At 43.3% G+C, this 15,037-nt stretch overlaps 1 protein-coding gene across 1 annotated transcript in view; it reads left to right on the top strand.

Annotated features, from left to right (window-relative positions):
* Positions 1-15,037, top strand: part of MED17 (mediator complex subunit 17) — an 85,444-nt gene that overhangs the window by 2,196 nt on the left and 68,211 nt on the right. Inside the window, exon 2 of the mRNA XM_082245862.1 lies at positions 14,843-15,009. Within this exon, the coding sequence (XP_082101988.1) occupies positions 14,843-15,009 (167 nt within the window). The remainder of the gene's footprint in view (positions 1-14,842; positions 15,010-15,037) is intronic.

Below are 15,037 nucleotides of genomic sequence, written 5' to 3'. Positions count from 1 at the left end.
CTATATACCCTCAGTACACCCCCCCATATACATTGTATTCACCTATATACCCTCAGTACACTCCCCCATATACGTGGTATTCACCTATATACCCTCAGTACACTCCCCAATATATTGTATTCACCTATATACCCTCAGTACACCCCCCATATACATTATATTCACCTATATACCCTCAGTACACTCCCCCATGTACATTGTATTCACCTATATACCCTCAGTACACTCCCCCCATATACATTGTATTCACCTATATACTCTCAGTACACTCCCCCCATATACATTGTATTCACCTATATACTCTCAGTACACTCCCCCCCATATATATTGTATTCACCTATATACCCTCAGTACACTCCCCCCCATATACATTGTATTCACCTATATACTCTCAGTACACTCCCCCCATATACATTGTATTCACCTATATACTCTCAGTACACTCCCCCATATACATGGTATTCACCTATATACCCTTAGTACACTCCCCCCCATATACATTGTATTCACCTATATACCCTCAGTACACCCCCCCATATACATTGTATTCACCTATATACCCTCAGTACACCCCCCCATATACATTGTATTCACCTATATACCCTCAGTACACTCCCCCCATATACATGGTATTCACCTATATACCCTCAGTACACTCCCCCCATATACATGGTATTCACCTATATACCCTCAGTACACTCCCCCCATATACATTATATTCACCTATATACCCTCAGTACACCCCCATATACATTATATTCACCTATATACCCTCAGTACACCCCCCCCATATACATTATATTCACCTATATACCCTCAGTACACTCCCCCATATACATTGTATTCACCTATATACCCTCAGTACACTCCCCCATATACATTGTATTCACCTATATACCCTCAGTACACCCCCCCATATACATGGTATTCACCTATATACCCTCAGTACACTCCCCCATATACATGGTATTCACCTATATACCCTCAGTACACTCCCCCATATACATGGTATTCACCTATATACCCTCAGTACACTCCCCCCATATACATTGTATTCACCTATATACCCTCAGTACACTCCCCCCAATACATTGTATTCACCTATATACCCTCAGTACACCCCCCCATATACATTGTATTCACCTATACACCCTCAGTACACCCCCATATACATTGTATTCACCTATATACCCTCAGTACACCCCCCCATATACATGGTATTCACCTATATACCCTCAGTACACCCCCATATACATTATATTCACCTATATACCCTCAGTACACCCCCATATACATTGTATTCACCTATATACCCTCAGTACACCCCCATATACATTGTATTCACCTATATACCCTCAGTACACCCCCCCCCCCATATACATGGTATTCACCTATATACCCTCAGTACACCCCCATATACATTGTATTCACCTATATACCCTCAGTACACCCCCCCATATACATTGTATTCACCTATATACCCTCACTACACTCCCCCCCCATATACATGGTATTCACCTATATACCCTCAGTACACCCCCATATACATTGTATTCACCTATATACCCTCAGTACACCCCCCCATATACATTGTATTCACCTATATACCCTCAGTACACTCCCCCATATACGTGGTATTCACCTATATACCCTCAGTACACTCCCCCCATATACATTATATTCACCTATATACCCTCAGTACACCCCCATATACATTATATTCACCTATATACCCTCAGTACACCCCCCCCCATATACATTATATTCACCTATATACCCTCGGTACACTCCCCCATATACATTGTATTCACCTATATACCCTCAGTACACTCCCCCCATATACATTGTATTCACCTATATACCCTCAGTACACTCCCCCATATACATGGTATTCACCTATATACCCTTAGTACACTCCCCCCATATACATTGTATTCACCTATATACCCTCAGTACACTCCCCCCAATACATTGTATTCACCTATATACCCTCAGTACACCCCCCCCCATATACATTGTATTCATCTATATACCCTCAGTGCACTCTCCCCCCCCCCCCATATACATGGTATTCACCTATATACCCTCAGTACACTCCCCCTCCCCAATACATGGTATTCACCTATATACCCGCCGTATACATTGTATTCATTCACCTATATACCCCCAGGACATACCCTGTATACATTGTATTCATTCGCCTATATACCGACGGTACACCCCCACCTCATATACATTGTATTTATTCACCTATATACCCCCGGTACTCCCCCAATATACATTGTATTCATTTATTTACCCCTGGTACGCCCCATATACATTGTATTCATTCATTTATATACCCCCAGTACACCCCCGTATACATTGTATTCATTCACCTATATACCCCCAGTACACACCCCATATACATTGTAATCATTCACCTATATACCCCCAGTACACACCCCGTATACATTGTATTCATTCACCTATATACCCCCTATACATTGTATTCATTCACTTATATACCCCCCAGTACACACCCCATATATATTGTATTCACCTATAGACACCCAGTACACGCCCCATATACGTTGTATTAATTCACTTATATACCCCCAGCACACCCTCCATATACGTTTTATTAATTCACCTATATACCTCCAGTACACCCCTGCATTATACATTGTGTTCATTCACCTATATACCCTCAGTACACTACCCCCTCCCCCCATATACAGTGCATTGCAAAAGTATTCAACCTTTTGCCACATTTCAAGCTTCAAACATAAAGATATAAAACTGTAATTTTATGTGAAGAATCAACAACAAGTGGGACACAATCATGAAGTGGAATGAAATTTATTGGATATTTCAAACTTTTTTAACAAATAAAAAACTGAAAAATTGGGCGTGCAAAATTATTCAGCCCCCTTAATGCCTCGTACACACGCAACGATTATCGGCCGACCGATCGGCTGTCTTTTGTCCAGTGTTGTTGTGTTGGTTGAAATGTGCTCTAGACTGCACACTAATTTTCTCGGCCAACAAAAACCAACTTCAGAAGTGATGTCATGTGCTGGTTTACTTTCCGTGTGTTTTTTCTTCTCTGAGCATGCCCAGTCTTGCTCATCAGATTTTTGTCTGCCGAAATCTGTACTGACTGACGGAAAATCGGCCATTCTGTTGAGGGCCAACAAAAATTTTATAGCGTGCACACCAGATTTTGTTCAGCCAAAAAGTTGGAGTCGGTTGTCGGAAGCATCATACTAACAAGCCGAAAATCGGCCGATTGGACGTTGGCCGAAACTTCACGGCCAACAATCGTTGCGTGTGTACGAGGCTTTGCAAAACGCTCAAGCTCAGTGAGGTTGGATGGAGAGCGTTTGTGAACAGCAGTTTTCAGTTCTTTCCACAGATTCTCGATTGGATTCAGGTCTGGACTTTGACTTGGCCATTCTAACACCTGGATATGTTTATTTGTGAACCATTCCATTGTAGATTTTGCTTTATGTTTTGGATCATTGTCTTGTTGGAAGACAAATCTCCATCCCAGTCTCAGGTCTTTTGCAGACTCCATCAGGTTTTCTTCCAGAATGGTCCTGTATTTGGCTCCATCCATCTTCCCATCAATTTTAACCATCTTCCCTGTCCCTGCTGAAGAAAAGCAGGCCCAAACCATGATGCTGCCACCACCATGTTTGACAGTGGGGATGGTGTGTTCAGGGTGATGAGCTCTGTTGCTTTTACGCCAAACATAACGTTTTGCACTGTTGCCAAAAAGTTTGATTTTGGTTTCATCTGACCAGAGCACCTTCTTCCACATGTTTGGTGTGTCTCCCAGGTGGCTTGTGGCAAACTTTAAACGACACTTTTTATGGATATCTTTAAGAAATGGCTTTCTTTTTGCCACTCTTCCATAAAGACCAGATTTGTGCAGAATACGACTGATTGTTGTCCTATGGACAGAGTCTCCCACCTCCGCTGTAGATCTCTGCAGTTCATCCAGAGTGATCATGGGCCTCTTGGCTGCATCTCTGATCAGTCTTCCCCTTGTATGAGCTGAAAGTTTAGAGGGACGGCCAGGTCTTTGTAGATTTGCAGTGGTCTGATACTCCTTCCATTTCAATATTATCGCTTGCACAGTTCTCCTTGGGATGTTTAAAGCTTGGGAAATCTTTTTATATCCAAATCCGGCTTTAAACTTCTACACAACAGTATCTCGGACCTGCCTGGTGTGTTCCTTGTTCTTCATGATGCTCTCTGCGCTTTAAACGGACCTCTGAGACTATCACAGTGTAGGTGCATTTATATGGAGATTTGATTACACACAGGTGGATTCTATTTATCATCATTAGTCATTTAGGTCAACATTGGATCATTCAGAGATCCTCACTGAACTTCTGGAGAGAGTTTGCTGCACTGAAAGTAAAGGGGCTGAATAATTTTGCACGCCCAATTTTTCAGTTTTTTATTTAACAAAGTTTGAAATATCCAATAAATTTCGTTCCACTTCATGATTGTGTCCCACTTGTTGATTCTTCACAAAAAATTACAGTTTTATATCTTTGTTTGAAGCCTGAAATGTGGCAAAAGGTCGAAAAGTTCAAGAGAGCCGAATACTTTTGCAATGCACTGTACTAGGGATGCACCAAAATTTTTGGCCGAAAATGGGCCTATCCTATTTCGGATGAAAATGGGTTAAACATGCCAAAATTGATGGCCGCCGTGAGTAAGGAGGAGGGCGCAGCGCTGGTTTTAAAAGTCCCGCCTCTGGCCGGCCGCCCGCCTCACTGTGATGTCCCTACTACTACGATGTGTATGAATGAAGAATGAACTTACCTGACACCGGGCGGCAAGGCGGGCGAGCGGCCGCTAATAGCTATAACTATGTGAGCGCTTCACTTCCCTGTCATGTGGATATCTCCGCTGACAGGGAAGTGAAGCACTCACATAGTTATAGTTATTAGCGGCCGCTCGCCCGCCCTCCCGCCCAGTGTGTCAGTTCATTCATGGACAGTAAGGATGCTGAGGCAGTGGGGGGGGGGGGGAAAGCTGAGGCGAGCTTACCAATGGTATTAGTATTATGCAGCATGAGGGGGTTAATGTATTGCCACTGCTGGTCACTGATGCATTAGTGACCGACCAGTGGCAGTTAATTAACCCCTTTGTGCTGCATTAGTGCAACCAGTATCAGTGCAACCAGTGTTAATTAACACTGATACTGGTTGCACTAATGCAGCACAAAGGGGTTAATTAACTGGCACTGGTCGGTCACTAATGCATCAGTGACCAGCAGTGACAATACATTAACCCCATCATGCTGCATAATACAAATACTATTGCTAATTAACCTCTTGCCAACCCATCACAGTACATATACTGTGACAGGGTGGCAGCGACAGGTGTACGTCGCTGCCTGTTTTTGGTGTATGCCCCTCTTCTATCTAATTTAAAATTATTTGGGGGAAAAAGTCATTTTCGGTTTCGGCCCAGAATGCCAAGGGCATCCTGCATTTTCGGTTTCGGCCCAGAATTATCATTTCGATGCATCCCTACACAGTACATTGTATTCATTCAGCTGTATACCCCCAGTACACCCCCCCCCATATACATTGTATTTATTCACCTATATACCCCCCAGTACAGCCCCCGTATACATATTCACCTATATACCCCAGTACCTGGGTACACAGCCCCCACAATATACATCTTACAGCAGCCCACCTTCCGGGTATCAATTGCTAGCTGCTTTCATTGGCGGGGCTGATAAAATGTCACTCCTGCACATGCCTGGTAGTGCAGTTGGCTTCCGCATTGCCAAATGTCTGCACTGTACAAGGGAGCGGACAAGCAGGTGGGTGACTTTTTAAAGTGGTTGAAAGGTCACATACCACAATTATTTGTATCCTTCCTGATTAATCAGATATAAAGTGCAGTTTGTGTGTTTTTTTTTTTTTCGTTTTTTTTATCCTAAATACCTTCTTGCACAGCTCCGCTGTGCAGTCACGTGACCTCCCTCCGCTCTCCTTTCCTTATCTAAGGAGAGCAGTGGGAGGGACTGAGACTCCCGTTTGACGTATGCCAGCCACCAGAGGGAGGTCTCAAGACTGCACAACGGCGTTGTGAAAGAAGGTATTAAGCATTATAATTTTAAAAAACGGACCCACTGTACTTAATGCTTGCTAAAACAGAGCGGATACAAGTAATTGTTATTTAGTACAGCGGAATAGAGGCGGGGGGGGGGGGGGGGGCGCAGGCAGGAGATCGGCTCTCACACACAGACTTCTGGAACTGACAGGCAGGGAGGGAGAAGAAGAGACTTGCAGCAGAGAATGTGATGACGGAGGCATGTAAACTGACCACATGGATCAGCAGCCATGATTGCCATGGTCAGTACACATAGGGGGACACAGGAACTGGCAAGATTAACCGGGTATTCCACAATATAGAAAGGGACAAATTACACAGCACAAGCACTATGCTATTGATTTGTTTTAAAGGAACTGGAGTATTTTTTTTTTTTATTCTTTTTTTGTGTTACAACCGCATAAGGACCAAGCCTATTTTTGACACATGTTTACAAGTTAAATCTGTATTTCTAGTGAGAAAATGACTTAGAACCCCCAAACATTATATATATTTTTTTATCAAAAACTCTGGAGAATAAAATGGCGGTCGTTGAAATATTTTTTGTCATGCGGTATTTGCACAGTGGTCTCAAACGCAATTTTTTTGGGGGGGGAAAATAAATTTCACTGCATAAAAAAAAAACTAGTCAAGTTAGCCCAATTTTTTTGTATATTGTGAAAGATGTCACGCCGAGTAAATACCCAACATGTTACGGTTTAAAATTGCGCAATGGTGACAAACTACGGTACTTAAAACTTTCCATAGGTGATGCTTTAAACTTTTTTTAACAGTTACCAGTTTAGAGTTGAAGCGTAGGCATTTTTGAATACTGGCCGTTAGCTGCCGAGTAAACCGGAAGTTGCGTCATGACATTGCTTCCGGGTTAATACATCGCAGACCCGATCAAAGCCGAATCCGGCTTTGTTCGGCACTCCAACCAGCCGGTGGAGGTGCCGGCTGGTTGCTCTGATCTCCTTGTGGGACAGGAGACCTGGGCAGAGGCAAGGCGCGTGGGGGGCGTCCCCTCCCTCCCTCCCACTCACTGGGATTACTGCGGACCAGCTCCTGAGCCGCATTGGCTGTTAACATGTGAAAGCCAACTGCCAGCTCTAAAGAACGATACCAGGCATCGTCCCGGTACAACCACTTCTCCGAGCCAAACGTACAGGTACGTCAATTCATGGGAAGTGGTTAATGCAGAAGAGATGTATTTTCATGCATTAAAAATCCTGCCTGTTCACTCATTTTAATAAATTTAAAGGGGAAGATCTGTTATATGCCCTTCTGCCTCCTCTTCTAATTTTGGCACCTTTTTTGGGAGGAGGTGGTTAGCGGGTGCTTGGGTTAGACGGGTACCCCACCCGCTCCCACTTCCAGTCAGCTTGCCTCAGCGATCCACTGGAAGTTCTTCGCCAGCCCACAACCTTCTGGGACACGTCGCAGGTCCCAGAGGGCTGCGGGACTATTCACAAAGCGCAGCTTACGCAAACGCGGTGGGAAGCTGGCTGTGAAGCTGCAGGGAGTCACAGGAGGTTCGGGTGATCAAAAGCTATACATCATTTTCTGTTATTAAAATGTGTGAATTTCCAGTCTTGTTTGCGTATCTTGGCTCAGCTTGAGGGGAAGGCTGATCGAAGCTTACAGTGGCAACGTTCATTGTGTTGCCACTACCCAGGGAAAAAGGAGAGAATATTAGGGAGATAAGACACTATGCTAGTAAGTTTAAAGCCACCCGGACATGGATCAAAATTTAGCTGGTTCAGCAGGGACCGGTCGAATTTTGATCCATGTGTGGACACCTTGGTTATACACTTAAGCCCCGTACACACGTACCGATTGTCGGCCGAAAATGTTCGTCCGCCGAACGATCGGCCGATTTTCGGCTTGTTAGTATGATGCTGCCGACAGCGCACTTTCGGCCGAACAGAATCTGTTGTGCAAGCATTAAAATTTTTGTATGCCGACACCAGAACGGCCGATTGTTCGCCAGTCAGTACAGATTTCGCCCGACAGACAGCAGATTTGCAAGACTGGGCATGCTCAGAGAAGAAAAAACACACGGAAAGTTAACCGTCACATGACATCACTTCTGCAGTCAGCTGTTCTTGGCCTACAAAATTCGTGTGCAGTCTTTTGCAGTTTTCAACAGACAGGACAGCCCTGGACAAAAGACGGCCGATCGTTCGGCCGACGATAGGTACGTGTGTACGGGGCTTTATCGATCAACTTGTGTACAACCAGCCTGTTGGTTTTTTTCCCAAATTGGCCTTGGCTCAGCTAGAGGGGAAGGCCAATAGAAACTTTGCAGTGCTGATGTTCATTGTGCTGCAAGTACCCAGGAAAAAGGAGAGAATATCAGGGAGATAAGACAATATCCTTGTAAGTTTAAAGCCATCCGTAAAAGGATCAAAATTTGTCCAGTTCAGCAGGGACCAGCCGAATTTTGATCTATGTATGGGTACCCTAATACCTGCACATATCAGTCGACTTGTTTACAACCAGCCTGTTGTTTTTTTTCCCCAAACGGATAGTTCCGCTGGATATAGCCAACAACACTAATCGTTGTGTTTTGTTGACAGGGAAGGCTCCCACCGGTATAACACAATAGCGCTGGGGTAATCATGCAATTTTCCTTCCACCTGTGGTGGCAGGAAAGAAAATTGCACAATCTATGGCCTGCCTAAAGCAGGTCATATATGGTTCTAATCTCAGCCAGTTCAGCAGTGACTGAGATTCAAACCATGTATAGGTAGGCTGATTGTTCCCAAGCTGATCAATCGATCAACCTGGTGCTGGATTTTTTGAATACGTTTTTTTCCAGTGGCTGTAGTTTCTAGCTATAACTACTGCGTGTCCTCCCAGCAGGGTTTGGCTCCCTGCGCCCCCCTTCCCCGCTGGGAGAAGACAATAGCTCCGTGGGAGGGATTTCCCCCATCAACACTGATTGTAATTCATTTGGAAGGATTGGGAAACAGGGATTTCGGGCACAAGAGTTTTTTTAAAAAAAATTCTTTTATTCAACAAAAAACTATATATTTTTAAAAATCATGGAAAAATACAGGCAAATAATTGTGTATTGAGGACACAGTGAGACCAATAAATGGTCTATGTTATACAATATCTCAGTACATAGAACTTATAAAAGTAATTTACATACAGTTCAGAGTACAAGATCATTAGTAGTCATATAATTCTTGGAAACGTGTTACTCGATATCAGAAGAGAACCGCCGGCGGACACCCAAGTAGTATGGTGCCGATCAGCGGGGTCAACTGAGAGTATAAGTTAACATTCACCATGTAACATATGACCTTTGCTCGACATGTTTCGCTTTCTTAGACAAAAAAGCTTCATCTGGAGCATATCATTTCTTTTGTCTGTGTGAAAAATAACAGTGTTTAGATAAATTACATATATATGTTACCTCATTTTCAGTATGTTATAATTACAATTACATATCATTTATTTCTCCTTTTAATTACATACAATCGCATTACACATCTCAAATGAGTCCTTCTACTTTTACAATATCAACACAATATAACATTGGGTCTTAGATTGCATTCAGACACTAAAGGGGTTTAGGGGGAACAATGGAGGCTGCCAATAGTGAGTATATGTGGGGATCCATGCTGTAGTTATAGTATCAGCATATATATCATGTTTATATACCTAGCATACGGACGAAAAATGTATACATACCTGTACGTATAGTAATCAGGCACATATCTCAATTTCCATAGAGAATTCTTTAACGAGGAGGACTGTGCGTTTTAGGAAGCTCAAACATAGGCAATATATAGTGACATAGTAGTGAGGGTAATCACTCCATGTCTCTTATCTAAATGGATGAGAGCAAAAGAACAATATTTCTCAGAATAGTGGGCATTTTTATTCTATGATATCGCTTTAAGGGAGAGCCCGTAAGAGTGCTAAACCCATGAACTCAAGTGTTCCAAAGTGATAAAATCAGTGTGCCTCATGCATGTTATAAGAGTATATAAGTACCCATAGAGCCCATAGATTATCTGCCTCGAAAGGGGCTAAAGAATAGACACATAATTATTCTGGACCGTAAGAATGGGCAAATGCCATGCGTTTCTAAACGATTGTACACCAACATACAGAGTTTACCCATTCGTCTATGGGCTACCCCTATAGTAAAATACATATCGTGTATATTGATTTGCTTTTATATACATATGTAAATATGTGTGTGTAGTCAATTTGGTATCCAGCCCACCTTCCTCCATAATAGTAGGAGAGTGACCAGGGTTACATATACACAGGCAGTTGCCATATAGAGTCCAAAATGAGTACATGCAAGGCGTGCTTAAAATGGACATAGGAAATAAATATAGAGGTAGATATATGGAGTACCACCCAGTATAGTAGATCCCTATGCAATAAAAGAATCCCAGACATAAACAGACACCTTAGCACGGCTCACCAAACTTGGAAAGGACCAGAGCTTAATGTAGGGAGCATGTCTCCTCTGCTTGTATGTCGGCTGTTAAGCACAGTAAGATTGGAGTAAATTCCCGGGTATCACAGAGTGTAATGTTAAAGTATTGTTGCTAGCCATATATAGCTTACCCCTAGCCACGCTGTTCCCAGCTTCCGCACAGTCCTCACCGGATGGGGAACCTCCACCATACCAGGGCTTGTAACTGGCGCCCTTAAATGGCGTGGATCCCGGGCGGTTCGTCAGAAGACGTCACCGCCCCGGCCACTCCCACCGGACATCGCTCGAGAGCAAGCGCGGGGACACCCCAGCGAAGCTCTCGGCTCTGTCACAGGTGTGTGCAGATCACACAGAGGCAGGAAATGCCTCCGTAGTCCGCTCTGGTGCCACAGGAAGTTCCGCCCGGAAAGGGCGGAACCAACCTGCGGCCTATCTGGCCGCACATATCTCACTGATGAGGCCGACCTCCATGCTTACCCACACTGCCCCCACAGGATCGGTCCGCAATTGCATGAGAATTCTAATTGCCTGAAATGAAAAAACACAACACAACAAGACAGAAATTATATACTTAAAAATACAGATATAAAAGCATATTTCGCTAAGGTATAAAAATGTTCCTGATAAACCAGGAGATATATATCGGTAATGTATTTGTTTATCAAAAATTATTATGTAACCATGTTTATTTTTTATGACATTAACCACTAGTAAGGGCGTTCAATAGTAATAGCCCTAATGGAAGAACAGGGGCTGAACTGCCCCCTACTAGAAACACTTCCATACTTCCAACCCCAAAAAAAAGTTGCATTTTTTGACTTATCACAAATCCTCAAGATCATAATATTGATGAGAAAGGGATTATAACATAAAAGACTATTTGTTGTACATTAGGAAAAGAAGAGAGGTATATGTGCCAAAGAACCTCGTTAGTGTAAAGAGGTATCGGAATAGTTAAATATACAGGGGGAGGATGACCACGCCAGAACCAAGCAGACACCCTGACCCACATATCCCACAAAGGGCCATTATCGTAACCAGAGTATGCTACTCAAGATCAATTAGATCTATTGGCACTAGGTAAATGAAAAGGCCTTCATAGAAAGGGTTTGTACGACTGTGTTTCGTTCAAACCAGGTCTATATGTGGCACTGAGACGCTCTATCCAGAGAGTCTCTCTCTGGAGAATTTTTTTGTCCCAGTTGCCACCTCGAGGATCTTGAGGAATAACCTCAAGCACATAAAATCTTGCCTTTCTGGGATTGAACCTGTGGTATAGGTCAAGGTGTCTGCTCACGGGCGTGATCATCCTTCCCCCTGCTGATACGTACACATGGTCATTTATCCTTTGGCGGAGCTCTCTTATAGTTTTACCTATATAGAACATGCCGCAGGCACAATGCATCATGTATACCACTCCACGGGTACTACAGTCAGCCCGGAATTTTGGAACAAATATTTCCCCATTAGGTAGGGTGTATTGAGTATTCTCCTCTATCCAAGGACATAGGGCGCATTTGCGACACTTATAAGTACCCCTACATGTGGTTACTTTATTTCTGATGGGTTGATAGTGGCTTGTTGTTAATTGATCTCTTAGAGATCTTGTTCTCCTAAATACAATTTGGGGGTGTTTGCCAACATATTTGTTTATAACCGGATCATCACGGAGAAGATGCCAGTTTCGTTCAAGAATATCTCTCAATACTTTTTCATGAGAGGAGTATTTGGTTATTAGTTTAACTGTCAATTAGTCAATTGAGGATAGGGGCACACCCTAAATGGATACGTCATGGCCAAGATGGCTGCTATCTGTGGACACATGACTTGTAAAATAACACTGATTGTAATGATGGGGGAATTGAGCAATTTTCTTTCCTGCAATCTGTGTTTTCAGTAAAGAAAATCGCACCGTCGATGGCCAGTTTAACTCTTTTGTGTCTTCCTGGCAGTTTATCCTGTTGCCTCTCCTGCTTTTCTTTTCTCTTCTCCTTCCCTGATCTGTCATCCATTGGCACTGTGTTATTCCTGTTGTTTCCTCCCCCCCTCAACAGCAGTAAATCCTAAAGCTGCCAGCAGATTGGCCTCTAGTGACTCACTGATTATTGGAAAAGTGCCAGGAATACACTACAGAGCAGGGTTACATAGGGCCTGACAGTATAGCTGCTAATTTTTAACCATTTCTGGACTGCCCTCTGTAAATATACGTCAATATTTTGACGTTGTATACCGTGGTTATGGCATCAGCTAGCTGCCAAAACCCCAGAAGTTTTTTATACAGCGGGCAATCCTCTGTCACATAAAAGTAGTCCCAGTGGCAGATTAGCAAGGGGATCACTTTTATGGGCAGCGGGACAGGTCCCCCCTCCCGCTGCTTCGCGGTCGCTTCCCTGGCTTACCGAAGCCGTCGGTAGCTGCGGAAACAATCCAATCCCATCCCATTGAGTGATGGGCAGGAAGTCGAGTGAGGGCAAGATGGCTCCCACTCGACTCTATGCCCTTGGAGGACCAAAGTGACATCAGACGTCACTTCCGCCTAACGGCCTTAAAGGGCCAATTTTTTTTTTTTTTATAGGTAAATGTAAAATTACTTTTTTTTTTTTTTTTTTTTTTTTGCTGATAAGTGTAAATGAGAGATCTGAGGACTTTTGTGAGATCTCGCAATAAAGAGGCCCTGTCCTGCTTATCTCTATTACAAGGGATGTTTACATTCCTTATAGTAAGAATGAAAGTGATCAAAAAATTTTTTTTAAAGGGACAGTGTAAATATAAAAAATATTTTAAAGCATCCCGTCCCTCCCTCGCGCCCACATATATGGATGGCGTTCAAACCACACTTGAGGTATCGCCGCGATCATTCAAGCGAGAGCAATAATTCTAGCACTAGACTTTCTCTGTAACTCTCTAAAGAGGTAACCTGTAAACATTTTTAGAGCGTTGCCTATGGAGATTTAAAAGGAACCGTAGCTTGTCGCCATTCCACGAGCGTGCACAATTTTAAAACATGACATGTTGGGTATCAATTTACTTTGTGTAACATCATCTTTCACATTTATGCACTTTTTCCAAAAAAAAATTGCGTTTGTAAGACTGCTGGGCAAATACTGTGTGACAAAGTATTGCAACGATCTCCATTTTATTCTCTAGGGTCTCTGCTAAAAAAAAAAAAAAATATATATATAATATCTGGGGGGGGGGGGGGGGGTTGTAAGTCATTTTCTAGCAAAAAATACTGATTTTAACTTGTAAACAACAAATGTTTGAAATAGGCCTAGTCCTTCAGTGGTTAATGTGAGGCATATCTATACCTGCAAAAGGGGCCAGCCTGAAGTAATCTATCAGGACCTTATTTCCTAACTAAGGCCCCTTTCACACAGGCGGACCGTTCAGATCCGCCTGTCCGTTTTTTTGGCGGATCGGAACGGTCCCCCCATGCATCTCTATGGGGCATCGGATGGCAGCGGAGACATGTCCGCTGACACCCCGATCTGATCCGTCAAATCTGGACGGATGCAAACCCTATTTTCCATCCGTCCAGCGGATCGTCGGTCCGTTCTCATCCGATCCCCCCATAGAGATCTTTGGGGCTGTGAGAGCTGTGTCTCCACACACAGTGCGGAGAACAGCTGTCATTCTCCTGCTCAGCGGGGGATCGGCGGCTCGATCCCCCGCTGAAAAAAGCGGAGTCCGTTTGACGGACTTACTGTGTGAAAGGAGCCTAAAGTTCCACTTTCAGGCAGTTCTTAATAGCACCACTTTTATTAATTACTTTCAATTTACAGATGAGAAAGCTGGAGGTAATTAATGTGCTGTTTAAGTCACATTTTTTTTATTTTTGAAAATAAAAAACATGCTATACTTACCTGGAATGATATTGCACAAAGCGTTCCCCTAAAGCTGGATACACACTATACAACTTTTGTTGTTAGATTTCTTTTAGATTTACCTTCAACTATGTAGTATAAGGGCTGCCTGATTGCATACAAATTGAAAGTGTTTAGATTTGACCTCCTATTATATGGTTTTGGTAAATCTAAAGGAAAAAATCTAAAGACCATTGTATAGTGTGAATGGCCCATAACTCTCCTTTGGTGGTCTGCTACACACAGCTAATCTTCTGGAAACCCTGCTTGGTCTCCTGCATGTAATAGCAAACAGCCCCCTTCGCAAGTGTGCACTTGCCTATATCTCTTTATTTGCAAAGTCCCCAAATTAATATCCATCATACGCACATTTCTCATCGTTATTTTCTTGTTTCTGTTGCAGGTTTGATCAAATTCCAGCCATCACTTTGGCCCTGGGACTCTGTGAGGAACCATCTGCGTGGAACTCTGACGGAGATGTGTGTATTGCATGATGTGCTGACCATAGTGAAGGACAAGAGGTACATGCATCTGGACCCGGTCGCTCAGGAAGCTATCACCCCTAAGCAGGTATTACCAGGCACATTTCTAGGGATTG

The sequence above is a fragment of the Pelophylax lessonae genome (genome assembly GCF_965119305.1).
Source record: "Pelophylax lessonae genome assembly, chromosome: 2".
Classification (NCBI taxonomy): Eukaryota; Metazoa; Chordata; class Amphibia; order Anura; family Ranidae; genus Pelophylax; species Pelophylax lessonae.
This window is presented reverse-complemented; position numbering and strand designations above follow the sequence as displayed.